The sequence below is a fragment of the Paroedura picta genome, chromosome 3, assembly GCF_049243985.1.
Source record: "Paroedura picta isolate Pp20150507F chromosome 3, Ppicta_v3.0, whole genome shotgun sequence".
In the NCBI taxonomy this organism is placed as follows: Eukaryota; Metazoa; Chordata; class Lepidosauria; order Squamata; family Gekkonidae; genus Paroedura; species Paroedura picta.
The window spans coordinates 127,942,055-127,967,244 of record NC_135371.1 but is presented as its reverse complement, the minus strand read 5'-3'; the positions used below and the strand labels follow the sequence as shown (position 1 = coordinate 127,967,244).

General features: G+C 44.7%; 1 protein-coding gene across 8 annotated transcripts in view; it reads left to right on the top strand.

The window, feature by feature from the left end:
- Positions 1-25,190, top strand: part of MGAT5B (alpha-1,6-mannosylglycoprotein 6-beta-N-acetylglucosaminyltransferase B) — a 280,817-nt gene that overhangs the window by 194,799 nt on the left and 60,828 nt on the right. For all 8 annotated transcript variants that reach the window (XM_077327653.1, XM_077327655.1, XM_077327659.1 and 5 more), the window contains 2 exons: positions 17,136-17,267; positions 23,009-23,142. In XM_077327653.1, the coding sequence (XP_077183768.1) occupies positions 17,136-17,267; positions 23,009-23,142 (266 nt within the window). The remainder of the gene's footprint in view (positions 1-17,135; positions 17,268-23,008; positions 23,143-25,190) is intronic.

Here is a 25,190-nt window from a genome sequence, read left to right as displayed (position 1 = left end):
ATCATGAGTAGATGTTGCTGGTTGTACATTGCTCAGTGGAGAACAAAGGATCCCCAGTCCAGTAGGGTTGCAAACAAATAGCTTAGAGTCAAAGACTATACAAAGAGCTGACTCACACATGTAAACCATCTCTTGATGTTGCACATGTGTAAACCATCTCTTGATGAAGGTGAACATACATGTGAACAGATGCTTATCCTGAATTGGATCAAGATTAGTATTGTCTTTGATGTCTGGCAACTGTTCTCCCAGATCTCAGGGTGACAGTTTTGACATCACCTACTACCTGATCCTTTTAACTGTGGAGGTTACAGAAGCTGTACCCAGACTCACTGCAGCAAACTGGGATGCTATGTGGGTGCCAGGAGCTCAGTCTGGTAGGGAGGAGGACAGTGATGACCCAGGCTACGGTGGCCCATACTGCCTGGAGGTTTCTGGCATCTGTTGGGAAGATGGAAATGCTGGTGGCATTAGCAGCACCTGGAGAAAGGTATGTCAATGGAAAGCAGGAATGGGCCATTTGATGGGGAGTTATAGTCCAGCCGGCTTCTTGGAGCAGCAAATTGAAAGTTAGCAGGAGGCCTGGGAGACAACCCACCATGGAGAGGGATGGGGGAGAGAGTCCAGGGCATGTGGGGGGTAAAGGATTGGGGTGACAGCGAAAAGACGGAGCGAAACCCAGCCCATTTCACTACATGCCGAGAAGGAAGGAGTGAACTTTATTCCAAGGCTGTGAGAGCAGGAGCCACGAGGAGAGCAGGAGCCCCTTCCTCTCCCCATTCTGAGGCCGGGGGATCATCAGACTGCTCTTATGCAATGGCAGAGGGCATCGGGCTTGGCTTGCCATCTTTGATCAAGAGCTAGTTAATTGCCAGCTATTCCTAGCTGGTATAATAACACAATTCTCCTTCCCGTTATCATTTTTGATCACACAGCTGTACAAAGAAACAGGTATGAAACATTTTAATGAACTTTCTCTCTGAAATATCAAGGTTAAATGCAAATTAGATGCATTTAGTATTGGCTGCTTCTTTCTCCAGCTTTTTCAGATTGAGAAAGTCAGCCTGCAGTCGAAACTTCTGATGATGGGAATGGGAAGGGAGTCTGGGAAAGGAAAGGCATTTCCTCAGCCTTCTATACATTTTAATTTGTTGATAAAGCATCAAAATCAACATTTAAAAATGAAATTGCCTTCTGCCACTTTTCAGGTAAATATTGGTTATTTTGTAATTTGGAAGCGTCTGGTAGTAAAAGGAGAGGAGAAGATGTTTTCCCCCTCAGGAAAGGAGCAGTGAGCGCAATCATTTTGTTTCAGAATTCTGCCTGTGCCTGTGCTATGATTGCCAACCTCCAGAATGACAATTCTCAGGAATTACAACCAATTTCCGGAGGACAGAGATCAGATCCCCTGGAGAAAAATGGCTACTTCGGAGGGTGGATTCTATCGCATTATACCCCAATGATGTCTCTGGAAATTTTATGCGTTTACAGTAGAGTTTCAGGTGATTCCTAGAGAGAAGCTTTATTGAGAGCTTTCTAGAGAGGTTACAGAAAAGTGGTTCTGTCCCAGGCATCTAGAAGTCAAAGAAAAAGAACCTGACTATTAAGACTGAACATATTTAATGCACAGCAAATCTTTAGCTATCCCCCTTTTCTCTAAGACCCATTTCATTATAGAAGCTGTTTCGTCTGTGCTTTCAACAGTATGTTGGGTTTATTATCTCACAGAAACATTTGGCTCAGATACACACATCAAATTTCCAAACTAAGGCACTTGAATTATTTTTTGCAGGTAAAAAGCTTCTTTTTACTTCCTTAGTTTGTTTTTCTCCCCAGAAAGTGAGAGAAATCCAGCCTCAGAATTTTAAATCACTTTACATACTCAAGGCACTGAAATTATTCTCACAAATCTAGCCATTGTGTGTGCTAATGGAAAAAAGACAATGGGCCATTTCTCTGTGCCATGAATACTAGAGCCTCTTTGGCCTCACAATAACTGGACAGATCTCCAAAACACAGCTGGAATCTGAAATTTGCACTCCAGTTTTTTGGTAAAATTTTCAGTGCTGTCCTGACCAAACACCAAACTACTCTTTAACTCTCCTTATTCAACAAGCAGTTCTGCTGGTTTACAGAGCACAGGCTGCCTTTGTCTCCGAGTGGCCCTTTAAATGACCCCTGCACCAAGTTGCATATTGAACCCAGGAAGTTTCAGGGATTTTTGGTGGAGGTGAGGTGAGGACAACTAGTGAAATTCACACACAAAAAGGTCCATATGTGTGTACAAGAAGTCTATCTTAAGCACTGTTACTAGGAATGGGCATGAACCAAACCATAAAGCAAAATCCGTCACGGATTTTCACAAACTGTATTCTGCTTACAATACTTAGGGATTTCACTTCTGAAAGTGTTGGTTCAACTGATTCCTTTTCATTCTTTCTTTTTAAAAAAGGGGGAATCACATTTATAGTCTTACTTTTTAAATTAATACCCAAATTATCTTGGGTAGAAATTTACATAATTGTATTAATAGCTAATGCTCAGGCCTCAAATTTCCTTCTAAATGCAATTGCTTCCTGGCTGTTTATTATTCTGGGCATCGTGCTGTGGAATAGAACTGTTCAATTTCTGTAGGTAAATGGTAGTGAAGTAGAGAAACTAGGAGAATCTGAGGTGCTGGTCTCTATGTGGGGAAAAGTGGAAGAGAAAGACAAGCTGCAGGTGGGCACGCACGTGGGTATGCTAAATGTTTGTGTCCCGCATATTTCTGCCTCTACCTTGAAAAGAATGAGCATCTAGATATTACAAGAGTTGCTTTTAAACAAAATGTGTGGTTGGATCCAGCCAACTTTTGCACTCATGTTTACCCAATTCTCATCCCTATTACATTCCCCATTGTGAATGTCTTTTGTCCACACAGTACTCATGATCCCTAGCATAACATTTTGGACAGAGGGGACCCTCTCCTCTCTTTTTCACCATCAGAAAAACTGATTAGTGTGCCATTTCACATGCTATGAGCTCTCTATGTGAATAGATAGCCAGGGATGCTTCTGTCCAAAAGAAATGTATGAATTGACATTTTAGCACTCCTTCTGAAAATAATGTAGCTAGTCTTCCTACAACCAAACCAACCACAGATGTGTTAGGAATTGCTTGGTGTAGTGGTTAGGAGTGCAGACTTCTAATCTAGTGAGCCAGGTTTGATTCCCCACTCCCCCGCATGCAGCCAGCTGGGTGACATTGGGCTCGCTAGAGCACTGATGGCTACAGCTTTGCTGGCTGCACCATGATTGGCCCTACTCCAACTTGGACAGCTGGACACGTTCCACCCCCCCCCCCAGGCTGTTTCACAAATATATAGAGGAACCATGGATAAGAATAATAATAGGTACTCCACATACAATATCATCAGAAATATTAAATACAATACACTCCCTGGCTAAAAGGACAGAAAAATAGATATCATAATTAAAAAATATACTGTCTATCCCAACTAGAGACAAGCCTGGACATATAGGTTAGAATGTGTGGGAAAGAATAGATAACTTGCTAATGTCCCCCTCCCCACCCTAAGGAGACACAAAATTTAAGACAATAGGTCTTTCAAGAATTTGCAGCTATCTCATCAGGTTCCCCTGCACCCATTTACCCTAATTAGAATGCACTTAAAACTTAACTCAAACTTGATATCTTTCTGGTCCAGTACTCAGAAGGTCATCAAGAACTATTTGCACCCAGTAAAGCAAACATGGTCATTATCCTTCTCCAGAATACTCATCAAAGTTTCTTCCAAGTCATTGTCCACTCCCAGAAGATCCATCACTTCTCTATTTTGGAGGCTAATATGTGAGACAACGTCAGGGAGCACTCTTAGAATATGACATCTTTCTCCAGTTCTGTGTTTGTGTTTCTTATTTTTCTTTTAAATAAGAATCCTTTATGGTGAACCTAACCAGGTTTATTTTGCGAGTTCTCTTGAGGGAACAATCCCTGTGTATACAGGTAGAGAATCCCAGTTACTCTTTTGTCTCCTTAAAGCTAATTTCCACCCAACTAAGTAGGATACTGCCTCTCTGAATAACAATATAACCCTAGCTCTTCTTAGCTGCTTGAATCTGCTGCAGGGCATAGGCAGACTGAGTCCAGGAGATAATAAATGCCTTCATGACAGAGGGAGTGGTTGGCTGTTCTTTTAGATGAGCAGTGGTGCATCCACTCCTAAAGAAACCTGCTCTGGACACAAAATAATTGAAAAACTAACATCCAGTCTCAGATATACCATTTTTGAGCAAGGTGATTGAATGGATAGTGGCTAGGCAACTTGAGGGATTCCTGAATGAAGTGGATTGCTTGGATTTATTCCAATCTAATCACAGACCTTGTGAATCAATACAATCTGATCATGACTGAAATGGCCTTGATCACCCTGGTAGATGACCTGTGCTGGCAAATGGACACAGGGAGTACCCTGCTGATTCACCTGGACCTTTTAGATATCATTGGCCAAAGTATCCTACCAGACTGCTTTCTGGGGTTGGGACTGGGAGGCACTGTTCTGCAGTAATTTCAGCCCTACCTTGAAAGTAGATTTCGGTGCTGGGTTATTGCTATTACCCTATATGGCTTGGGACTAACATACCTGAAGGACTGTCTTCTCCCATATGAATCTACACATCCTTTCTGGTTACCTTTGGAGGCCATGATTTGAGTACCACTGACCCAGGTTTGGGTGGCAGTCCAAGAAAGGGCCTTCTTAGTCATGGTGCCAAAACTTTTGAACTCCCTCTGAAGGGAGATTTGTCTGTCTCCCTTTGTTGTTATTTTCTACCAGTGGATGAAGACTTCTTTGTTTTGTCTGCCATACTCCCAGTAACTCTTCTTAGCTCTCCATCTTTGTTGTGTTGTTGTGTGTGTTTGTATGCATGTTTTTATTAAATAGTTTAAATATTTTATATATATCTTACTTTAAATGCTGTTTTAATATTTTAAATGTTGGAACACTTCAATGTTTACCACTTGGGATACTTATTTGGGTAGAGAGGTGGCATAGAAACGTTTTAGATTAATAAATATACTGCTTTCTCTATAGCTAGGCCGTCGTGTGATTCTTAGGAAAGCCACAGTTCGCAATCCCCATTTTATCATGGTTTCTGAATGCAGCCAAAGGTTATCCCATATTTTAGTTACTGTAGTTGTGAAGAGCAAGAATATATTTCTTTCTGACAAACCAAGGAACTGTCCACAAGATATTGGTGCTGAATGGCTTCTCTGCTATAGTAAGCAGAAGCATTTAAATAATTTTCCTCTAGAAGGACATTGCAATAGTTTGCAGGGCTCTTTCATCCATATACGGCTCTTGCTTCTCACGTAGCAGGTACAGCTGTCTATTGTTCAGAACCTATGGCAATGAACACACCATGGTAAATTTGCACGATGTAAAAATGTCTGCTTCAATGAAGCCATTGCTAGTTGGGATGTTTATAAGAGCTGTTTCCTTTAATTAAAGAGAAAACTCTGTTTTTAGAACACGTAGCTGACTAAATTTATTGACTACTCTTGCATGAGGGATGCAGATAAACAGCTTTATGCTGTTGTAAATTCTTCAAGGGAAGAGCTTCCATGCTTTTGCATTTGATTATTTCAGAAAAGAAGGTACATAAATACAGAGAGACTAGTGAGCTGTTAAATTTTCCTTCTTCTTGAAATATGCTTATGTTGTACCTGATAAAGACTTCCTAACTGGGTTCTTTTTGTTGGAGTAAAAATTCTCCCCATAAAAATTACCAGACTCTCATTACGTAATTGCTTTGTGGTTTAAATGGGCAATTGCCTGAGTTTGTATGCACAGAACATCCTTTTATGTCATCAGTCATCGTCTGACACCCGTGCATTTCCTAAACAGATCTGTTCCAGAGGGAGTAAAAGTGCAGCAGCAAAGCAGACACAAAAGTGATTTGAGCATGTTTAGAAGGCAGCTGAGGTGGAAGGTCTCTATTAAAATTCCACTTTCAAAGTGAAGGACTGTTTCACTCTTTTCCCTTTCTCTGGTGGATTTCACTCAACACTTGGGATGCAGGGCTATTATCCGTCTTTGCCAGCGATGACTTATCCCTGGGGTTCACAAAGAGCAATTTTGGAATATGCTACATTGCACAAAGTGTCAAGTCTTTCAAACATGCTTTAGGGAAGAATGATTCACTTATATCTGCAATCTTCATTTACATTGACACAAGAACCACCATGCAATCAATAAAATTCTTCTCCCATTACTCAGGTGAACAATCTCAACTGATGTCTCTAGCACATCACAGGAGCAAATGATAAATGGACAGCAGATTCATATATTATTTTCAGCAGGACTGTTCCCTGCATGCCTGAGGAGCAAGTATGCCCTCCTCCTGTCTGTCACATACTTGATCTCCTATGACATACAAACCTCACACCAATACCCAGCCAGTTCATTCAGTTTCCTATCATAATAACAGGAAAGGGGAGAGACCCCAGGCTGTGGCATTTTTTTTTCATGTATAAATCCATGTGTGTGATGAATTGGAGGAGGCCGATGTTGATTCCAGAACTGAACCCAGAATGCTGAAATCTGACCTAAATCACTCAAGAGATCCAGGACTTACAGCTGATATAACATGATTAATGGACTCTAAGAGGAGACCAGTAGGTCCTCTATGCGTGCAATGGAATAAGGTGGTGATGAAATGCCCGTGCCAGTGCTGAATGAAGACTGAACCACTTCATGCTGCAAGGGAGAGATTCCATTTTCCCCCAGATCCCTTAATTTGATAATTTCCTGCAAAAGGAGAATTAGCACTACATATAAAGGGCTGGGCTAGAACCTATTCCCATTATATGCTGATTTTTTAATTGGCAGGAATATTTTATATGGGAGAGCAAAACCTGTCTCTCCCCACCAACAGTGAGGTGGTACTGCTCATTCTACCACTTCAGAATTCCTTCCTCCCATTCTGCTGCTTGTGGAGGCCAGGCATCAGATCAACTGGGTGGCGACACAAACAGAAAGGCAGATGAGTTGAATTGAGACATGCTATCACTATCATAGTGAGGCACCACCTGCCTTTAAAAAAACAACAACTACCACCCAACTACCATTCCATGTCATCAGCATATGCAGTCCTTTCTTCCTTTCTTTTCCAGTATCACCACTTACAGTTAGCAGTAAAAATGCAATTAATGCTAGTATATTAGTCGGTCCAGTAGCAAGAAGCAGAAGTCCCCCTAGATCAATTTCATTCTGGACCTTTATCTCAGGGACCAATAGCTTGGAAGCTAAACTCAGGTTAATTTGAAAATAGGTCAATGGGATGTGAAGATAACCCACTGTAATCTGAATCTGTTGTCTCAGCTAGAGAATGGGTCCCTTGGTTGATTAAATTGCCTGTAAGGGGAAAATAGCAAGAGGAAAGCCTTCTGCAGATTTATTCTGGAATAGATGTGCAGCTGTTCGAGACAGATGTCCAAAAACAACTCGCAAGGCTTTGTTGTATAGGTGAACACGATGCCTTTAACTGGCTTAATTAAAGGGGGGTGGGAATTGTCAGCCATCACTCATTTTGTTTCTTATTTAATAAATGCCAACCAGCCTTATTTTGTAGTCTCTCACCAGCTCATCTGTTTTGTGTTATAGCACTTTCCAGAGCAATCTTAATTTATGATAGGTTCTGTGAAGAAATACATCTTTTTAATGTGGTGGTTTGGACTGAGCATTTTAAACCCCCTCCCCTCCCCTGCCGCAAAAACCATGTAGGAAGGAGGCAGTTAATCAATGGCTTCCCAGGCTTACCTCAGCTACCTCATAGGTCCAGCTAAAGACAAGGAACAGAAATGTGGAGTAATGCAATACTAGAGAGTCTTCAGGAAGGAGATTCCTGGAGAATATCAGGAAATGCTTCTTTGACCTAGCCTGAACTATTCAGGGGATGAAGAAACAGCTATGATAAAACCTCTTTGCAGCAAGGTTCTTTGATAGGGAGTCCTTAAAAGGACACAGAACTCTTAACTGAAGTCTGAAGCAGGCAGCCATTGTCCATGTGTTCGCCCTGGGAGCTGAAGGAAATGTTAAGGTAATAGAAACCCTGTGGAAATTTCCTAAGCCAACGAGCCTGTCCTATTTTCTAAGATCTGGTAGTGCACGTATAGAGAGAGGGATGGAGAAATGGCATTTTACTTAATTCTTTTTTATTGTTTGCTCAATCTGGTCCTCAGCTAAAAGTACTCTTATGAACTTATTCTTTTAAATGAATACTTTATAACAGCCTTTTGACTGTAGAGTAACCCCCGCCCCCCAATCAACCCAGTCAACTCCAAGAGGATTCACGCAGTTGGTGAATAAAAGTCTGCTCCACCTGCCACTGTGACCAAAATGCAGGTTGCTGCAGTAGGCAGGAACTTGGCTGAGGTAAATTCCCTTCCCTCCCACCCAAAGTAAAGAAAATCTGAATCTCCTTCAACCAAGAGCACACACTTGGCTGGAGAGTGGCAGTATGTTTCACCTACTACCAAGACTGAAAGACCAGGCCACAATAGTAGGTGGGACCTATGCTCTGGTCTTCACCACCAGAAACAGCCCAGCGGCTTGCTCCGCCAGATCAAGGCGGAGGCCAGTGTAAGCTCCCTCTCTCCCTGCACCCAAATTGAACAACACCTCCCCCCAAACCAACCCCAGCAGCGTACCAGGAAGTACATTGTCCCCATGGTGACCAGGTGCTGGGCAGCAGGAGACACTGAGGCAAGGCTGGGAGAGATGCTGGGAGTCCTGACCCTCTTAGTTGTTAATTTTGTACAGATGTCAGGTGATGGCAGTGGAGTTATCATAGAAAGAAAGAGACAAGCCTCTCCAGGTGTTGGGAAAAACCTTGTACAGGGTGGAATAGGGCCTGCATGCCACAGGTTCATATAAGGCTTGCTACTTCTGTGGGAAAGATGATTCAAAGGAATTCAATCACAAGCTGATTTGACCACTCAAGTCTTTTTTTGGAGGGAGGGGTAAAGTTTTCAGAACTGGGCGGTCCTGAATGCAAAGATCATCCTCCCCACACACAAAACTGAGAAGTCCTCAGTGAAGAAAGCATTTGTGTTCAATATTATTTGCATAATTTCAAGCACCATTAATAGCACATGGTACGAGGAAAAATTACCAAGATTTCACTCTAACTATGAGTGGGTTTTCTACTAAATTGGGTTTAGTAGAAAATTAGTTGACTTAACTGGCAGATGATGAAATCCCGGATAGAGAATATTTAAATAAGAAAGAATTGGTAGAAAATAAACTTGAAGGTGCAGGGTAAGGGGAGACCAGTCTTCAAGTTAGTAGATATTAGATGAAGAGAAAGATAAATGGAGACTGCTGGCCAATGCAGAGCATTTCATCTGTAGAAGACTCACAGGGCCAGATCTCTTGATGGTATGGTTCAATACAGATTCATTGCAGGCATGGGAGGAATACTAATTTTAAACCAGATAAAGAGCTGGCCTTTGATTTTTTAGATAGAGGCACAGAATATGGAGGCAGGCTGTCACTGGTGTTCATGGTTTTGATTTGGAAATTCCATCTTAAGGTTACACTTTCCATTTTCTTCAATAAACATGAAATGTGAATTCCTGTGCAGTAGATTCCTATGAATTTGGTAAACAGAATGGACAGGGTGACTTAAGAATCATAAAGCACTTTTTTATGACAGATTTCCTCCTAAAATCTTTAAAAGGCAACGTGCTTTGCTGTACATTTTACAAGTCTGATCTAATTCATCCTCATAACAACTTTATATAGTAGGCTTCTGCTTTTAGGAGAGACAAACCAATTGTGCTCCCAATAATATTTCTTGACCCCTTTGTGTACCTTTCCCACTCTGTTGAATTACCATTTTACAAGTGATTGATTTACACCTGTTCACTAAATTCAGAAAGCCTTTTTTAGTTTTGCTTCCTGCATATATGTTATCTACATTTGGTCAAAGTGCAAGCCTGCACATATACAATATTATCAAAATATTGGGCAGAACAGTCACTAGTCCACTTTGGGGGAAGAAGAAGCACTGATGCTACGAGAGATAAAATAGCAAGCAGGGGAGAAAAAACTATACTATTTCTTCCTCATCTTTCCTCCAAGAAGGGTGCATAGGGCAGCATACATAGTTGCTCTCTCTCCAATAATGCTGTAAAATAGATTAGGCTGAGAGAAAATAACTGGTCTAAGGTCCCCTAGTGTGGCCCTAATGGCCCAAAAGAGACTGATCTCATTAGAGTTCAGAAGCTAAGGTTGGTACTTGGATAAAAGACCACCAAGGATGACTCTGCAGTGAAAGGCAATGGCAAACCTACTCATCTGTTGCCTTGAAAACCCCACAAGGCAGAACTTCATGGGGTCAGCATGAATAGTTTGTGACTCAATATTCTGGAGAGAGAACGGTCTGGCAGCATTACTGTGCAGTATCACTAGAACACTTGCACTGAAAACAAACCCATAAAAGGGTGGTGCTGTGACCCCACTGATTAGGTCAGTGGTGACATCCTGCATGCTCAGTGTTTATTCCTGGGTACTTCTGCTACATGCAGAGGAAATAAATCACAGTAAACTAATACAAAAATGCAAAAATGCATGTGGAATGGCCATATACAAGCTAAACCCAATACTTGCAGATCGCTCACTGAGAAAATCAGGAGTAATCTGAGCATGCAGAATAAGCCATGGAGATTGTTACACTACACTGATCATCTGAAGCATTAGAACTGGAGCAAAGAAAATTTGATATTACAATAATTTCCCTCATCATGCCCTAGCATATGTCAGCAGCTACTACTTGATGGCACAATAACGCCTGCACTATGAGTTGGGATCGGTGCATGATTGTAGCTTGTCCTGGTTATCAAGAAAAGGGACTGCAACACAGTCTTCTGCGATTCCTTCCTTAAGTCAACCTATGTGTATTACAAACCCTCTGTGGTTAAAATTCCTGTGCATCACAGGCCACGGAGCTATGGGCCGATTATCCTTTCTGTTCTGGAAACAGAGATAAATGTTACACTGCTCCTTGATAGCGATAACCTTCTTGTCTTCGCCTGTACAATCTTGAATTGCATCGGCAGTCTCTGGGGCCCAGGAGGGAAAAAAAGAAAATAAATAATGAACTTCATCTGTTTTCCGAAGAATGTCTTTTTTACAAGCAATAGAAGCCAAAACTTATACAATATAAGCGTGGCTTTTCATGTCTGTTATTCTCCTGAGACCCTGCTATCAGCTTTCCGCCATTAAACTTCCATCTTCTACCTCCCTATGCTGTGAAAAGTCAACAACACAAAAGCAAAATTCCTCACATACTGTCTATTATCCAAGAATTGGGAGCCTGTGTAGTTTAAGGAAAGCTTTTCATCAAGGACAGATACTGCTAGAAAAAGTTATCCATCACAGATCTTGCAGTGAAACCTTTCCAGAAACATGTATCCCTCAGAGCTTACTAGTCAATCCTTCTACATCCTTCCCCACTGCACTATTCAAAATATACCTCTTGTTGAGGGTCCTAGGATGAAGAACACAGTCTCCCAGGGGCAGTCTTACCAGGAAGCCAAATGAAAATGATTCTCAAAGGGCAGGTTTTAAAGAAAGTCCTTTTTCTGCCTCCCTCTGTGCATCTTTTTTAAAATGAGGAGGGTAGTTATAATTCTTTGCTTCAGATGTCTAAAGGCCAGCCTGCCCAAAGCTATAGCTCTCTTTCCCCTGTCTGATTCAGCGGTAGTACTGAATGATCAGATGGGTTTATGAGAAAACATGAGCTTTAGGTTTAAAATCTGTGAAGACCTTCTATATTCAGGTCAGATCTGAACTAACCTTTACGCTTATCCACTGCCGTAAAAACAGTAAAAAACAGATCCAGAACTTTGCAACCAGCGATGTGAACTTTCCCCTCATAATATTGCTGATCTAGTCAATATTCATACTTATTCTTTGTCATCCACCTATTCCTCAAATTCAGCTTTCTGTCCAAAATAATTTTTTTCTCAGAGATTTCAAATCTATCTGTCTGTCTGATATCACATTAAAAGTTTATGGTCCTTCCAACAATGTGACGAGCTTCTGATTGGCCCACACTAGGGGACATCCCCCCAGCAGGGTGACAGCAGTCCCCCACTGAGGGCCAATCAGAGGCTCTTCCCCCCATTCCCTTCTCCTCCTCCTCCTCCTCCTCCTCCTTCATGATGTTTTCTGGCACTTGGCGTTAGGAGGAAGAGCTGGTGGTAGGTATGCCAGGAACCTGGAGACTGTCATCCCATTGCACTCTGCTGTGCTGCAACCGCCTCATGCTCTTTGCCCTCCCAGCTGCCGGAAGGGTACTCCGCCACGGCTGTCCCATACTCCCTGCCTTCTTGTCCATCAGGAGGGTGGGGAGAGCCATCCAGTTGTACCCTGCCATGGCCACAGTCTCTACCCTCCTGGGCACTGCAAGCATGGGGACAGCTATCTGACTGCATCCACCCATGGCCACGGAGTGCTCACCAGCCTACTAGTCACTGGGAGAGTTGGGAGGACCCATCTGGCCCAGCTTGCTGGCTAGCCTGCCCCTACTTAGCAGGGGCAAATTTGGGAGAGCAGAGAGTGAATGGCAGAAGGGCTTGTGCAGAGTAAAATAAATTGAAATATATTTGTCTAAAGGTCATTTGACCCTGGTTTAATGGGCCCTTGAGCTGACAAGCTCCAGGAATATTGTACCCCCAGTTTTTCCCTTGGCAACTGTAATGGCTAGAAACCCTGAGAGCAGGTAAGATCATGGGCTTGGATCCACCTAAAATTTCCATTGAGTGAAGGGATTTCTACTAACAAAGCATGAGTTCCTTTTCTACCCATATGTGCAACATCCCCAAAGCCCCCAATGTTGCTGCTATTTAATCAAGGACAATCCCCCCTCCCCCCAAACAATAGAAGTGGTAATTTGAAAAACTTGCCTCCCTTCCATCCATGGAAATCTTCCATTGGATCCAAACTGTACCTTTCTTCCTAGGACAGCTATTCTGGGGTAGAATATCTTGTCCTCCATTTACTTTTGTGTTTATGGTTTGTTTTGTAAAAAGCAGGGACACCTGAAGAATTTTAATGGGGAAGGGGCAGGAAGCACATGATGCATGATATATTCATGAATGGATTCATGAGAAAATGCAGGCATTTTTATTTCTTTTGGTGTCATACCTTGTCATCGGTTTTTATCCATTTCCGTTTTGATGATTTTTGTTTTCTTCCTTTGAGCCATTTTTACACAATTTGTAGTCAACTGATACAAGAATAGTGCTGGTAAAAATATGCTAGTTTTAATAAGAAGATCTGCTACTATAGAATTTATTTCTGTCACATCAGCAGAAAGGGGTTTATTCGGTTCTTGACCACTGAACATTCTCACGGCTCTTTCCTCTCATTTTCTTAGAAAGTTTTTATGCCCATTACCATCTGTGTTGTTGCAGGAACAACAGTTAAGTGCAGGAAAGGTGAGGACACCTCCCCTATCTCCAAGTAGAAGAGTTGTTTTTTGTAAGACGGTCTTACAGTCACCTTCCCTTTCCTCTCCCCACAACAGACACCCTGTGAGGTGGGTGAGGCTGAGAGAGCCCTGATATTACTGCTCGTTTAGAACAACTTTATCAGTGCTGTGGGAAGCCCAAGGTCACCCAGCTGACTGCATGTGGTGGAACGCAGAATCAAACCCGGCTAGCCAGATTAGAAGCTCTTAACCACTACACCAAGCTGGTGTAGAGCTGTGGATCACAGAGCAGGGACCAAGATAGCTTGTATTTCCTCTCCCCCCAGTTATGCTTGATACTGCTTCAAACTGAACTTTGGGGTATTGATACAGTGTCACTTCCTTGCTTTTCCCTTTGATATTCCACTTTTAGTGCTGAAATTTAGCAGAAACTCGCTGAGGGCCAGAAAATGCTAGACTCCATAATGGGCATCTAAGGCCTTCTATGTTGCTTCCATTTTATACTTTAGGTGGTTGTCAGACACAAGAGACTTTCTTTTCATGACATCTTCCTAGTCAGCTATTTAGTATAAAATTGCCCATAAAAGAGAACCTACATTACAAGTAATAAAACTGCAGCCTATCCTGCCCTTTTCAGTTCTACACATGAAGAAGCTTATATCCCCTGTGATAAGAGCAATGAATCAGCTGCAAGCACTTCTCCCCAGCTAAGGCACCATAAATAGGAAATCCTTGTTTTCACTGGTTCCAGATTGTAGTGTGGTCTTTCCTTAGTTTCTTCTAAGCTTTTCTAATGGCCAGCAGAACCAGTGCCCTAAAAGCACATGACCACTTGTTCTAAAACTAAGCCTTTTCCCCACTCCAGATTGGGGGCAAAATGCTTGGGTCCTTGATTTGTGTTGAAGGTGGGATGGGCTGAGGTAGCAGGAATAAAACAAGTGGGAGGTTTTACCCTAGTTACCTGAAAGGAAGGCAACCCAAAAATACTTAGGAAGGCTGTTTTTTTAAATTATTGTACATAACTGTAGGTTGAAAAATTATGAAAATTTAATATGTCCTCCCCACTTTTTGATGGAACACAGGGAAGACTGCCTAGCCTTACTTTCAGATATATAGGGTACTCCTATTTTTCATTTTTGAAAATGAACTGGATTAGGAAGCTTCTAGAAGGCAACAGGTATCTTTGTCCTTCTGGATCCTGCCTTGAGGGTGTGGGATAGGGCACCCTCAACAACCTGTTGTTAGGTTTCGTTAAGTGGTTTTCATCTCATGGTGACTTGATAAAGGAAGACCTGCCACCTAACTCTTGTTTCCAGTCATTTCTTTTTGGTAAGGTCAATCCACTTATTTTTTTTATTCTATCCATCTTGTTCTTTGTCTACCTCTTCTTCAATCTTAAAGGAGCATAAGAATTTTTTTCTAATCTTTCATATATTATGTGACCAAAGTATAGAACATTTTTGTTTAACAATCACTGCCTCAAAAGTGCAGTTGGTTTTAATTTGGTCCAGAACAGATTGCTTTTCCTGGAGTTCATGGTAATTTCAGTCATTTCCAGGTCCCTAGTTTGAAGGCATCTATCTTCTTCTTCTCTCACTTCCTTAGTGTCCAGCTTTCATATCCATATCCATCTAAATAAATGCTTGAATAAGCATGCCACTAGTAAATAAGCTGAGGGGAGAAGATCTTCATTGATCAGTGATCCTGGCTGACCAGTTGTTATCACTCTAAGTTTCTACAGTTGTGATTTGCTGGCATGTTCTTACTGCATTAAATTCTGAATGTAGATCCCAAATTTGCACCAGACATTCTGCATTTGGGGTTTTCTGTGTCACCGGCCAGGCATCCATTCATGGCATGTATTTTGTGCTTCTGTCAGGAGAGTGGGTGTTCCCGCCTCCCACCGTACTCCCCCTCCCTTTTCTTTGTTCTCAGCATGCACAATAATGCAATTGCATCCTAATGCAATCAAAATGAAAATGCCTCCCCTTTTTTTACCCCCACTTTAATGAGGGTCACTGGTGATGAGAGGGGGAGATTCAAACATGGCAGCCACTAATATCTGCCCATCCAGGTGAGTGTGACCAGGTGCCAGAATGTGCCTTTCCCTGGCTTGTTTTCACATCTCCTGGCCGCTGCTACTGCCACCAAGGAAAAGAGTGAGTGGGTGCCTGGGGCTCAGGTATGGGTAGTGAAGGGCATGCCTCATCCCTCAGTTGAGCTCTTTGGCTACAGCCCATTACTCGAAACAGGTGAGAGGGGGAGAAAAATGAGCAGGGCAGCAATCACTAGCTCACACTATAATGCAATCAAAATAAAGAACAATTAGAAAATGCACCCCCTATTCCTTGATTCCCATGGCACTGAAATCACCCAACCAAGGGGTGGTGGTGGTTCTTATGATGATGGGCACTCAGTCACCATGCATACAGGAACACAAAGCACATTGGCAGCCGTGACACAAATGTTTTCCTAAAAGACATTTACAAAGTGCCCCATTGCACCTTATAAATTACTAGCAAGAAAGCCCATTGCAAGCAGGAATGCAGTGGGCGCTAGGACCCAGGGGAACCCGGGAGGTGCAGATCTCTCTCCCTCTCACAGGTAATTAGGGCTCATTCTTATGGGGAAGGAGGGCTGGTGTGGAGTTTGGGGCAGCTCTCTCTGTCTGTCTCTCTCTACCTCCCTTGCAGCAGGAGCGATAGGAGGGAATGTAGGCTCGTGTTCAGTCTGGCAGGACTCTGTGTGTCTCTCTCTGGCCTGTCTGAGAGGAATGTGGCTAGCTTTCAGGGAGGGAGGGTGGGAGGGTGGGAGCTGTAGGGGCAGGGCCAGTCAGGGTGTGGCCAGCATTGCTGGCCGCACCCTGATTGGCCCTATTCCAACTTGGACAGCTGGACACATCCCACCCCCCAGGCTGTTTCACAAATATATAATGGAACCATGGATAAGTTGAATTTAAATGCAGGAGGGGGAGATGGAGGGAAGCAGGAGGGGGAGATGGGGGGAAGCAGGGGGGTGCATTGTTGATTTTCAACTTTCTGGAACATCCCTAGCAAGCTCATGCTTATGCTACTGCAGATTAATTTTGTATCACGATCATGTTCAAAATAAAAAATAATACAGAGGGGAGGAGAGAGGACAGGAGTGAAGCAGAACATTGGTCAGATTTGATATACCATTCACGGAGAGAGGAGGCCAACTTGATTCTTTTGAGCTTCCAGTTTAGGTAAATGCCATGTTATTGGCCCTATCTATATTCTTCCAGTATTCATACACAGTCACCTGCATAGTTTAGAAGTCCACCATGGGAAAATGTTTTGGAAAATGACGTAAGTGAATGGGGTTTTAAAGAAATAGCAGGACAGCTGATAAATCCTTTCCCCACAAGTCTGCCTAGTCCCTGGTCTTCCCAACACTTCAAGGCAATGGGCTCCATGGTTTAATTCAGAGCACTGTGTTAAAAATAAACCCAACATTGTGTCCACTAAATGATTGCAGTTGTCATCTTTAATTTACTATAATCAGAAACTTCTGCCTTTTTTGTACTATGACTAAGAGTTTCTGCACAGTAGTATTTTCTAATAGATTCTCTCTGTTGCCTGCCTTTGCCCATGATATTCTTATTGTTCTTTCCAGTAACTTAGGGGTGCCTCCAGGCAGAGGGAATTGCCCCTTGACAGTTCCATTACCTTTTGACCTCATTTATACTGATTACCATGGGCTGCAACAAATGAAGCAACACATGGGCCTCTCCTTCAAGAAGTACAGGTAAGACGCTCTTCCCCACCCTCATTGTTGTGTTGTAAAGTGCAGCTAGGGTAAATGGCATTGACAGAACAGACAGGAATATGCAGTTCTTCTTCTATCTTTGTTGGTGCCCTATAAAGTACAGCAAGCCTTGCTGTCCCAGATATCAACATAGTCCTTCTAGCATTGTAGAGTGCTGGAGCCTTCTTTAGTGTTGTTCCAACCAGCCATTCTCATTGCCTTTTCAGGAACCCATGCAGTTTCAATGACACATGATGCTCCGTTGCGTGAGCCATCAATTTTCATTGACAGTATCCTCTGAAACTGGGACTGACAGCAGGAAAACGATAGAGGAAAAATACAGACACAGAGATGACTTTGTCCATTCCCCCTTTAGCCATTTGTCCACTTGTAGCCATCCCCCACAAGCTGTTTTTTCCATTCATGATCAAAAGACAAGTAGCTTGAGTCTTAGTACACAACCAGTTCCAATGGCAATTGAACACATTACCAGCCACATTTTCTAGTGGAGAGGAAGATATATGAATCAAAATAAAAGGCAATTCCGCCCATAATTTATCTATTTATATTCCATTCCCCCCCTCCCAATGGAGACCCTAAAGCATCTTACAACATCATTTCCCCCTCCTCCATTTTATCCTCACAACAACAACCCTGTGGCATAGGTTAGGCTGAGAGAAAGACAGAGCGAGGGGGACGGGGGGGGGGGAGAATTGCCTAAGATCATCCAATCAGTTTCCAAAGTTGAGTTTCCAATCAGTTTCCAAAGAGTGGGGATTCAAAACCTTGATCTTCCAGATATGTGGAGGACCACATTCAGATCTGCATTTGGTCACGAGGCTCATTGGATGGCCTTGGATAAAATGAAGAAGAGTGAACCAAGCACTCTTCCCAAAGCTTCTGGGAAGAACGGCAGGATAAAATATGCTAGTTACACACTCACTTCATTCTGGTGTTGTGAGGCTTTATTGGGTTCTACCCCATGTCTTCTTCAACAACCATCCACTTGCTTCCTTCAGTTCACAGCATCTGTGGCCCTTATCCAGTGGATCACAGAATAGGGTACCCATGCATCTCCCCTCAAAAAAAAAAACTATTCAATTTTTCATATATAAACCCTCTTGATCCTAAACTCAGTAAATGAATATGTTATGTTCAGGGAATTACATGGATTTAACCTGAATGGATTTCCTTTGGATGGCCTTTGGAAGGCTTTCTACCCATGTCTGCAAGGATAGCCACTCAGCCTTGTTTTAAAAAAAAACCCAAACAGAACTGAGCCTGAAACTCTCTCAAACTCTTTGCCTCACTTTTTTCTATGAACCAGGCAGCCCAAAGTAAATGTCTAGCACATCCCAAGGATTCAGATCTCTCCAATCTTGTTTATCTCCATGGCTCTGACAGCTGGTAATTGCCCAGAGAATGGTCCCCACGCTGTTTCCCAGCTGCCACTGTCACATGCTGAGATATGTTTGCGGAGGCGAAAGAGCAATCTCCTGTACTGCTTCCTTAAATAAAATCATACTAACTTGGCTTTCTGCAGAGGACTCTTGGGGGCTGAAGTGCATGTGAGCCAGTGTAAATAATGCATTGGCCTTCTGCAGGTGCATTCTGCAAACATCACAAGATCAGAGAAAGAGGTTGGCAGAACAGGTAGGCAGAGGAATGGATCATTCCAGGGCACAGCAGCCTCCTCTACAGTAATGAGAGTGACAAAAGCCGTAACTTCTTGCCAGATCAGCAGCTTGCAACATTTTGTGATTTAATCTGGCCTTGATAGTCTTCCTATTTATTACTCTTTCTCCTATCCTGCCTGTTATCCTGCACAATTTTATGAGGGAGAAAAAAGAGCAAGCAGAGTTATTGCTTTCATTATAAATAAGTTTTCTTTCTACAGTCAGCCAGGTTGTAGATGGGGGAAGGGAGTTCCCATGCATTCTGTTGATCATCCCCCCACCAGTTAATGTTATGAGCAGGTTTCAGGATCTCTAGCATCACCAAGGACCACTGTGGTACTGTGGGTAGACTGCTGGACTAGGTGCGGGTAAGATGGTCTCCTGAACTGAAATCCCCACTTGGCCTTGGAGCTTGCAGAGTGACCTTTGGCTAGTCAGTAACCTCTCTCACAGGGTGGCTGTGAGGATCCAATGGATGAGAGGAGAATGATGCAAGCTTCTTTAGGTCCCCATAGTGGAGAAAGATGGGGTATCAAGGAGGTAAATGAAAGTCATTGAAGATGGAGGAAGATAAAAGGTAGGCTGGTGGTTGGATGGGAAGGAATGAATGAAGCAGGTAAAGGTGAGGATATGGAACTGCCAGGAGGAGGAAAAGAGAAAAGGAGAAAGTGAAGTGTCCTCCACAAGTCTTTGCAGGTACCCTACCGTGTAACTGGGTCTGGCCAGGGGGAGGGAAGGAAGGAGAGTGGAAAGCAGGGGAGATAAAGGTAGTTGGCTGGTTAGTGGGAAGGAGAGAAAGAATCCAGAAAATAGAAGCTCTCAGGGAAGGGAAAGAAGAAATAATGGGGGGAAGGGGGAAATGAGATCCCCTTCCTGCAAGTGTTGAAAGGTCCCTAAAGAACTATATGCAGTTTGTGCCTTGCTGAAACACCAGTACTGGGGAACAACAAGAGAGGTGCTCTACTTGTACTCCTTCCAGGGTCATCTGGTTAATGACTGTATGAAGCAGGATCCTGGACTAGATGGACTATTGTTCTAATCCACGGTGGCTACTCTTAGACCGATTATACATAGGGCAGGAAATCAGGGATGGCAGCAGCAGGGCAGCCCCGATTGTGCATGACGCTGCCGCCATCCCAGCCCTGGACTAGCACAGCGCCCCGGAAGACCCACAGCAAAGGAACGTGGAATTTTCCAGGTTCCCTGGAATGCCACAGGCACCAGCAGGGGCTCGGTCGGGCCAGTGTTGTGCATGATTGGCAGAGCCGGGCCTTCCCCTGCCCTACAGTGTCCCTGCAGGAACAACACATGCCCCTGTCAGCTCTGTAGAGCTTTCCAGCTCCTGTGTTTTTTGCACACATGCGCGCTATGCCAGCACAGCCCGCATATTCCTCAGCGCAGTGCTCGACAGCAGCCCAGCATGGCTGCTGCCATGCATAATGGTCTTAGATCCTTTCAAGTGGGGACATGCATGGACTTTCAGGAGGCATCACATTTCCCACACCCACACTATTTCTTCTTTCCTTTCCATGAAAGCCCCTGTATCACCTGCTCTCTTTCTAGGGTTGCCAGCCTCTAGGTGGGGTCTGGAGATCTCTTGGACTCATAACAGATCTCCTAACTACAGAGATCAGCACACAGTTGCCCGGTTGAGAAATTCCTGAAGATTTTGGGATAGAGCCTTGGGAGGGCAAGATTTGAAGATGGAAACAACCTCAGCAGACTTCGCCTTCCAAAGCAGCTATTTTCTTCAGGGGAGTCATCTGGAGAGCAGTTGTAATTCCCAGTTATCTCCAGCCCCCACCTGGAGATTGGCAACTATAGTTCCTATGGAGGAAATGGCTGCTTTGGAGGATGGACTCTATGGTATTATATCCTCCTGAGGTCCCTCCCCTCCTCAAACCCCACCATTCCCCAGGTTCTACTCTCAAATCTTTAGGCATTTTCTAACCTGGAGTTGGCAGCCCTATTTCCTTTCCACCCAGCCCTATTTCCTTTCTGCACCTCTGTCTTATGCCCCACCCCAACTCCAGCAGCCTCTGACTAGGAAAACTATGGGGCATTTGTGAGGGGCCAGCTGCTGGCCCAGGCCCACTTCCACTCAACGTCTTGCGGGGTGGCAAGTCACTTTCTCCTGCATCCCCCTCCCTATACTATTTCCCCTTCCCCTCCCATGGGCAAACCCCCATATCCTCTCCATTTTCCTGCCTCATTCTCACCCTCTCTGCCATTCACAGCCTACCTTTTCTCTGCTTCCCCTCTTCAGCTATATTTATTATTTATTCACTTTATGCCCCATTTTTATTCACAATGGGGGCCAAAGAACTTTATATTATTCTCCTCTCCTCTTTTTTATCTGTACAACAACCCTGTGCAATAGATTAGGCTGAAAGTATGAGTTCTCCCTGAAAGGCAAAAACAGTCCTGGAAAGTCCCTGCCTTTTACTCACTGAAACCCAGTGGGGAATACTGTTCTGGCTTAGTAACAACCACTGAGGGAATCCTTTTCTTAAAGGTACAGGCACTGCTTTTATCATTTTTTTAAAAAATACCGCAGTGTATTTTGTTTAGAGTTCATATTTTTCTGCAAGCATAAGGCCCTTTTCAAGTTCGTAGAAAGATCTGTCTTGTCCATTCACCATTCCAGTCCTTAAATTTTAAGTATCCAAAGATTTCCTGATTTTGTAATTAGAATATAATATATACTGCTCAACTACTTATCACGTATTCACTACATATTGCTCTGATACAGTATAGTGGTTAGATGTTGCACTCAGATTTGGGTTAAAATCTCTATTTAATTATGAAGCTCACCCAGTGACCTTGAGCCAATTTCGCTCACTCACCCTACCCTACTGTGGAGGATAGAATCATGAGCGCCACCTTGAGGAAAGGCAGGGCAAAACATATTGTAGATAAGGGGGTATGATGTTGCTGGACACTGATTCAGGGGTGTGGAACTATGGTAGGTAGATCACACTGACATCCCTTTTTTCATTATTTTGGTATATTCTTTAAAACGTTAGTGGGGAGGGGGGGAAGGAGTTTCCCACACTGAGCAAGATGGAGAAAGGCTAGCCATATGTCCTCCTTGTATGAGTAATAGGTGATATCACAATATCGCAATGGTGCATGTTGCATTGGTCCAAGGCTAAAAAACACCACATTGTCCCAGAAGACAAGCATCTGGAGAGATTGTCTAGCATAAATACTGGTGTTGCTGGTCCAAAGCTAATCTGACCAGGGTTATATACCAGGGTTGTTATGATTTCATGCTGCATGTATTCAGGAAATTTGACAAAAGGTAGCAGTTGGAAGTTGGACAGACAGGAAAGCCCATCCAAATGGTTGCAGTTATGTACCCATTCATCATCCCCTTTACAATTTACTGTGCATGTACAAGTCCATGTGATAAAATGTTGCCATTGATCATGAAAACAAAGAAAATGCAGGTTCTTGTATACTATCTTCTGCCTGCCTTATTTGTCAAGGAAGAATAGATTTACAGGAACCCTATGAATGAACTCATAATATCTTGATGGAAGTGCACCTGATGGATACATTTCCATGCATTGATTTAGTGTTGTATAAAAGTTTGGTTTGGCTAAAGGTACTTGAGTGACCAGCAGTTTGTCTGTTTTTCCTTATGCTTCCAATTCCTAAATCTCCCTCATCGGTCTATGCTATCATCTAGACTTCGATTTCTCATGCTGTAAGAGCATCCTTCCCTCTTTCCAGTTCAACTCTGGTTGCGTGGGCTGCCCTGCTTCATGTCACAGCTGACTTCATCTCAGTTTATTGTCCCAGAGTTCATGTTCAGGGCACGTAGTACCACACACCAGTAGCACAGATGCTGATAGTCCTTGGTCCCTGATGTGAGAGGTCTATCTCTGCCTGCCTGCAAGGGACCCCAGGGCCCTCAGATGTTTCTTGAAACCACAGTCCACACAAAGAAAGCATCGTATGGTACAGCGCCTCTGGATAATGAATCTGCAACTCATGTTTTTTTTATTTGGGTGTCCCTCAATACCTAACTGGCTTTTCTTCCCCTCTTCCCTGGCACAGGTGCCGTGTTAGAGTAATTGACACTTTTGGGACAGAGCCTGCATACAATCATGAGGAGTATGCCACACTGCATGGGTACCGGACAAACTGGGGCTACTGGAACCTGAATGCTAAGCAGTTCATGACAATGTTTCGTAAGTAGTTGTAGCACATTTCATCATGGAGTCTACAATGGCACTGGCTAGATATTGTGTGTGTGTGGGGGGGGGGGGAGATTCTCAGACAGAGTAGTTCAGCAGTGGAATAGGCTGCCTAAGGAGTTGGTGAGCTCCCCCTCACTGACAGTCTTCAAGCAGCGGCTGAACAGATACGTCTGAATGCTTTAGGCTGGTCCTGTACTTAGCAGGGGGTTGGACTAGAAGGCCTGTATGGCCTCTTTTGACTCCATGGTTTTTTTCCCTGTTTTTCTCACTGGAAACTCATTTCTAGCATTATGTGACAGAAAGGAGGAGGGACTCTCTACCCAATTCTCAGAATCTTTAAACCGCCCGTGGCGCCACGGGCGCCACGGACTAAATAAAGCGTTAAGGGCTGCCGAGGTGGGATTTGTCCGTGATGAGGAAGGGTCCAGATTGGACCCTTCCTCACGACAGACAATCGGAGGGACCAATCCGCAGGCGCGAAGCGCCTGCCGATTGGTCCCTCCGATTCCCAGCCCCAGCAACTGCGAGCGGCGCACAGCGCGGCTCGCAGTTGCTCCCGGCCTGACGCGGCGAGAGGCGCGAAGCGCCTCTCGCCGCGTCAGGCTGCCGCCCGAGGGAGCCCTCGGCAGTCCCGCGGCAGTCGCCCCGGCTCCCAGCCCCACGCCCATTTTGATTCTGTCTTCCCCGGCGCCAAAACTGTGAGTTCAGCCTTCGGGGGGAGCCGGACTATGAGGAGAAACGCCGCCGCCGCATCCCACTTTCCCCGGGAGGCAACTTCCTCCGCTCTTTCGGCCGCCGCTCCGCCAGCCCATCCCGCCAACAAACTTCATGGAAAGGGGAAGCGCCCTCCGCATCCGGTTCCCTGCACGGGCAGGGGGCAGCCCGGCTGGCGCGGCGCCTCCCCGGCGTCGCCTATTTATTCGCTCTCCCTCTCTCCCTCCCCCCGCCGCCCCGTCCTCCCTCCCCAGCACGACAAAATGTCTCCCGGTCCCCTCCGCCCCCGGCCACTCACCCCGGGCGAAGAACGACAAGAGGAGCCAAGCGGCCACGGCGCGGGGCGTCACGAGGCAGCCGCGCTCCTCTTTGCGCGGCATTCCTGCACCAGCGCCGCCGCTCACTGCTGAGCGGAGCAGCGCAAGAGGAGTCGCCGCGTCGTCTTGGCCCGCTCGCCTGCCGCCCGCTTCTGCCCGCCTCCTTAAGGAAGCCCTCCGGCGATAACAATGGGGAGAGATCCCCGAAGCTCACGCGGCCGCCCAGCGCAGAGGAGAAGAGACGCCCGCTCTGATGCTGCCTTACCCCAGATTCATGGCTCTTCCACGGCCACAGAAGCCAGCAGCCAGCCCCTCGGAGCAAAGGCGGCGGCGGCAGCACGAGGCGGAACAAGAGCGGCCCCGCACAGCCCTCGAGAATGCTGAGCCAGGGCATCGCCGCCCAACAGACCCGGCCTCCGGCAAGCCCAAGAAGGAAGCGAGCGAGCGAGCGAGGTGGGGCCAACAGCGCCATCTAGCGCGGGAACGAGCCCCTCGCCTCTTCCCTCACACCCCGGTTTTTCCTTCAGGCCTTCACAGGCGTCCTCCTGTCCGCCCCCTTCCTGGGCTGGTTTCAAGCCCCTTTGACTGTAGACCCAGGGACAGCAGGTCCTGCCTTTGGGACTCCCGCATAACTAATCCTCGGTTACAGAAAGAAGCCCGCCGCTGCTGCCGCCGACTCACCCACAGTAAGTGCCTAGCGCCCGCTGCATTTAGCTGCAGCGGGCTTGATTACTAGTTTCATATAATTGTATAAGCTTCTCCCATGTCCTTGCATTTATATTTTTGGGGGGAATGGGGTTGGAAAAAAACTTTTCCTTGTGAGAAAGGCACTCAAACCTGTTAGTCACTCATTCTGCTCCTTTCTAGCTCCACATTTATTTGTTTGTTTGTTTGTTTGTTTGTTACTCGCCACTCCCAGACTGGCGGGCTTGTGGTGGGTTGCAGGTAAGATCTCCACAATAAAAGCATAAAACCTCCATGCCTTAAAACATGATCATCAGTGGCAGC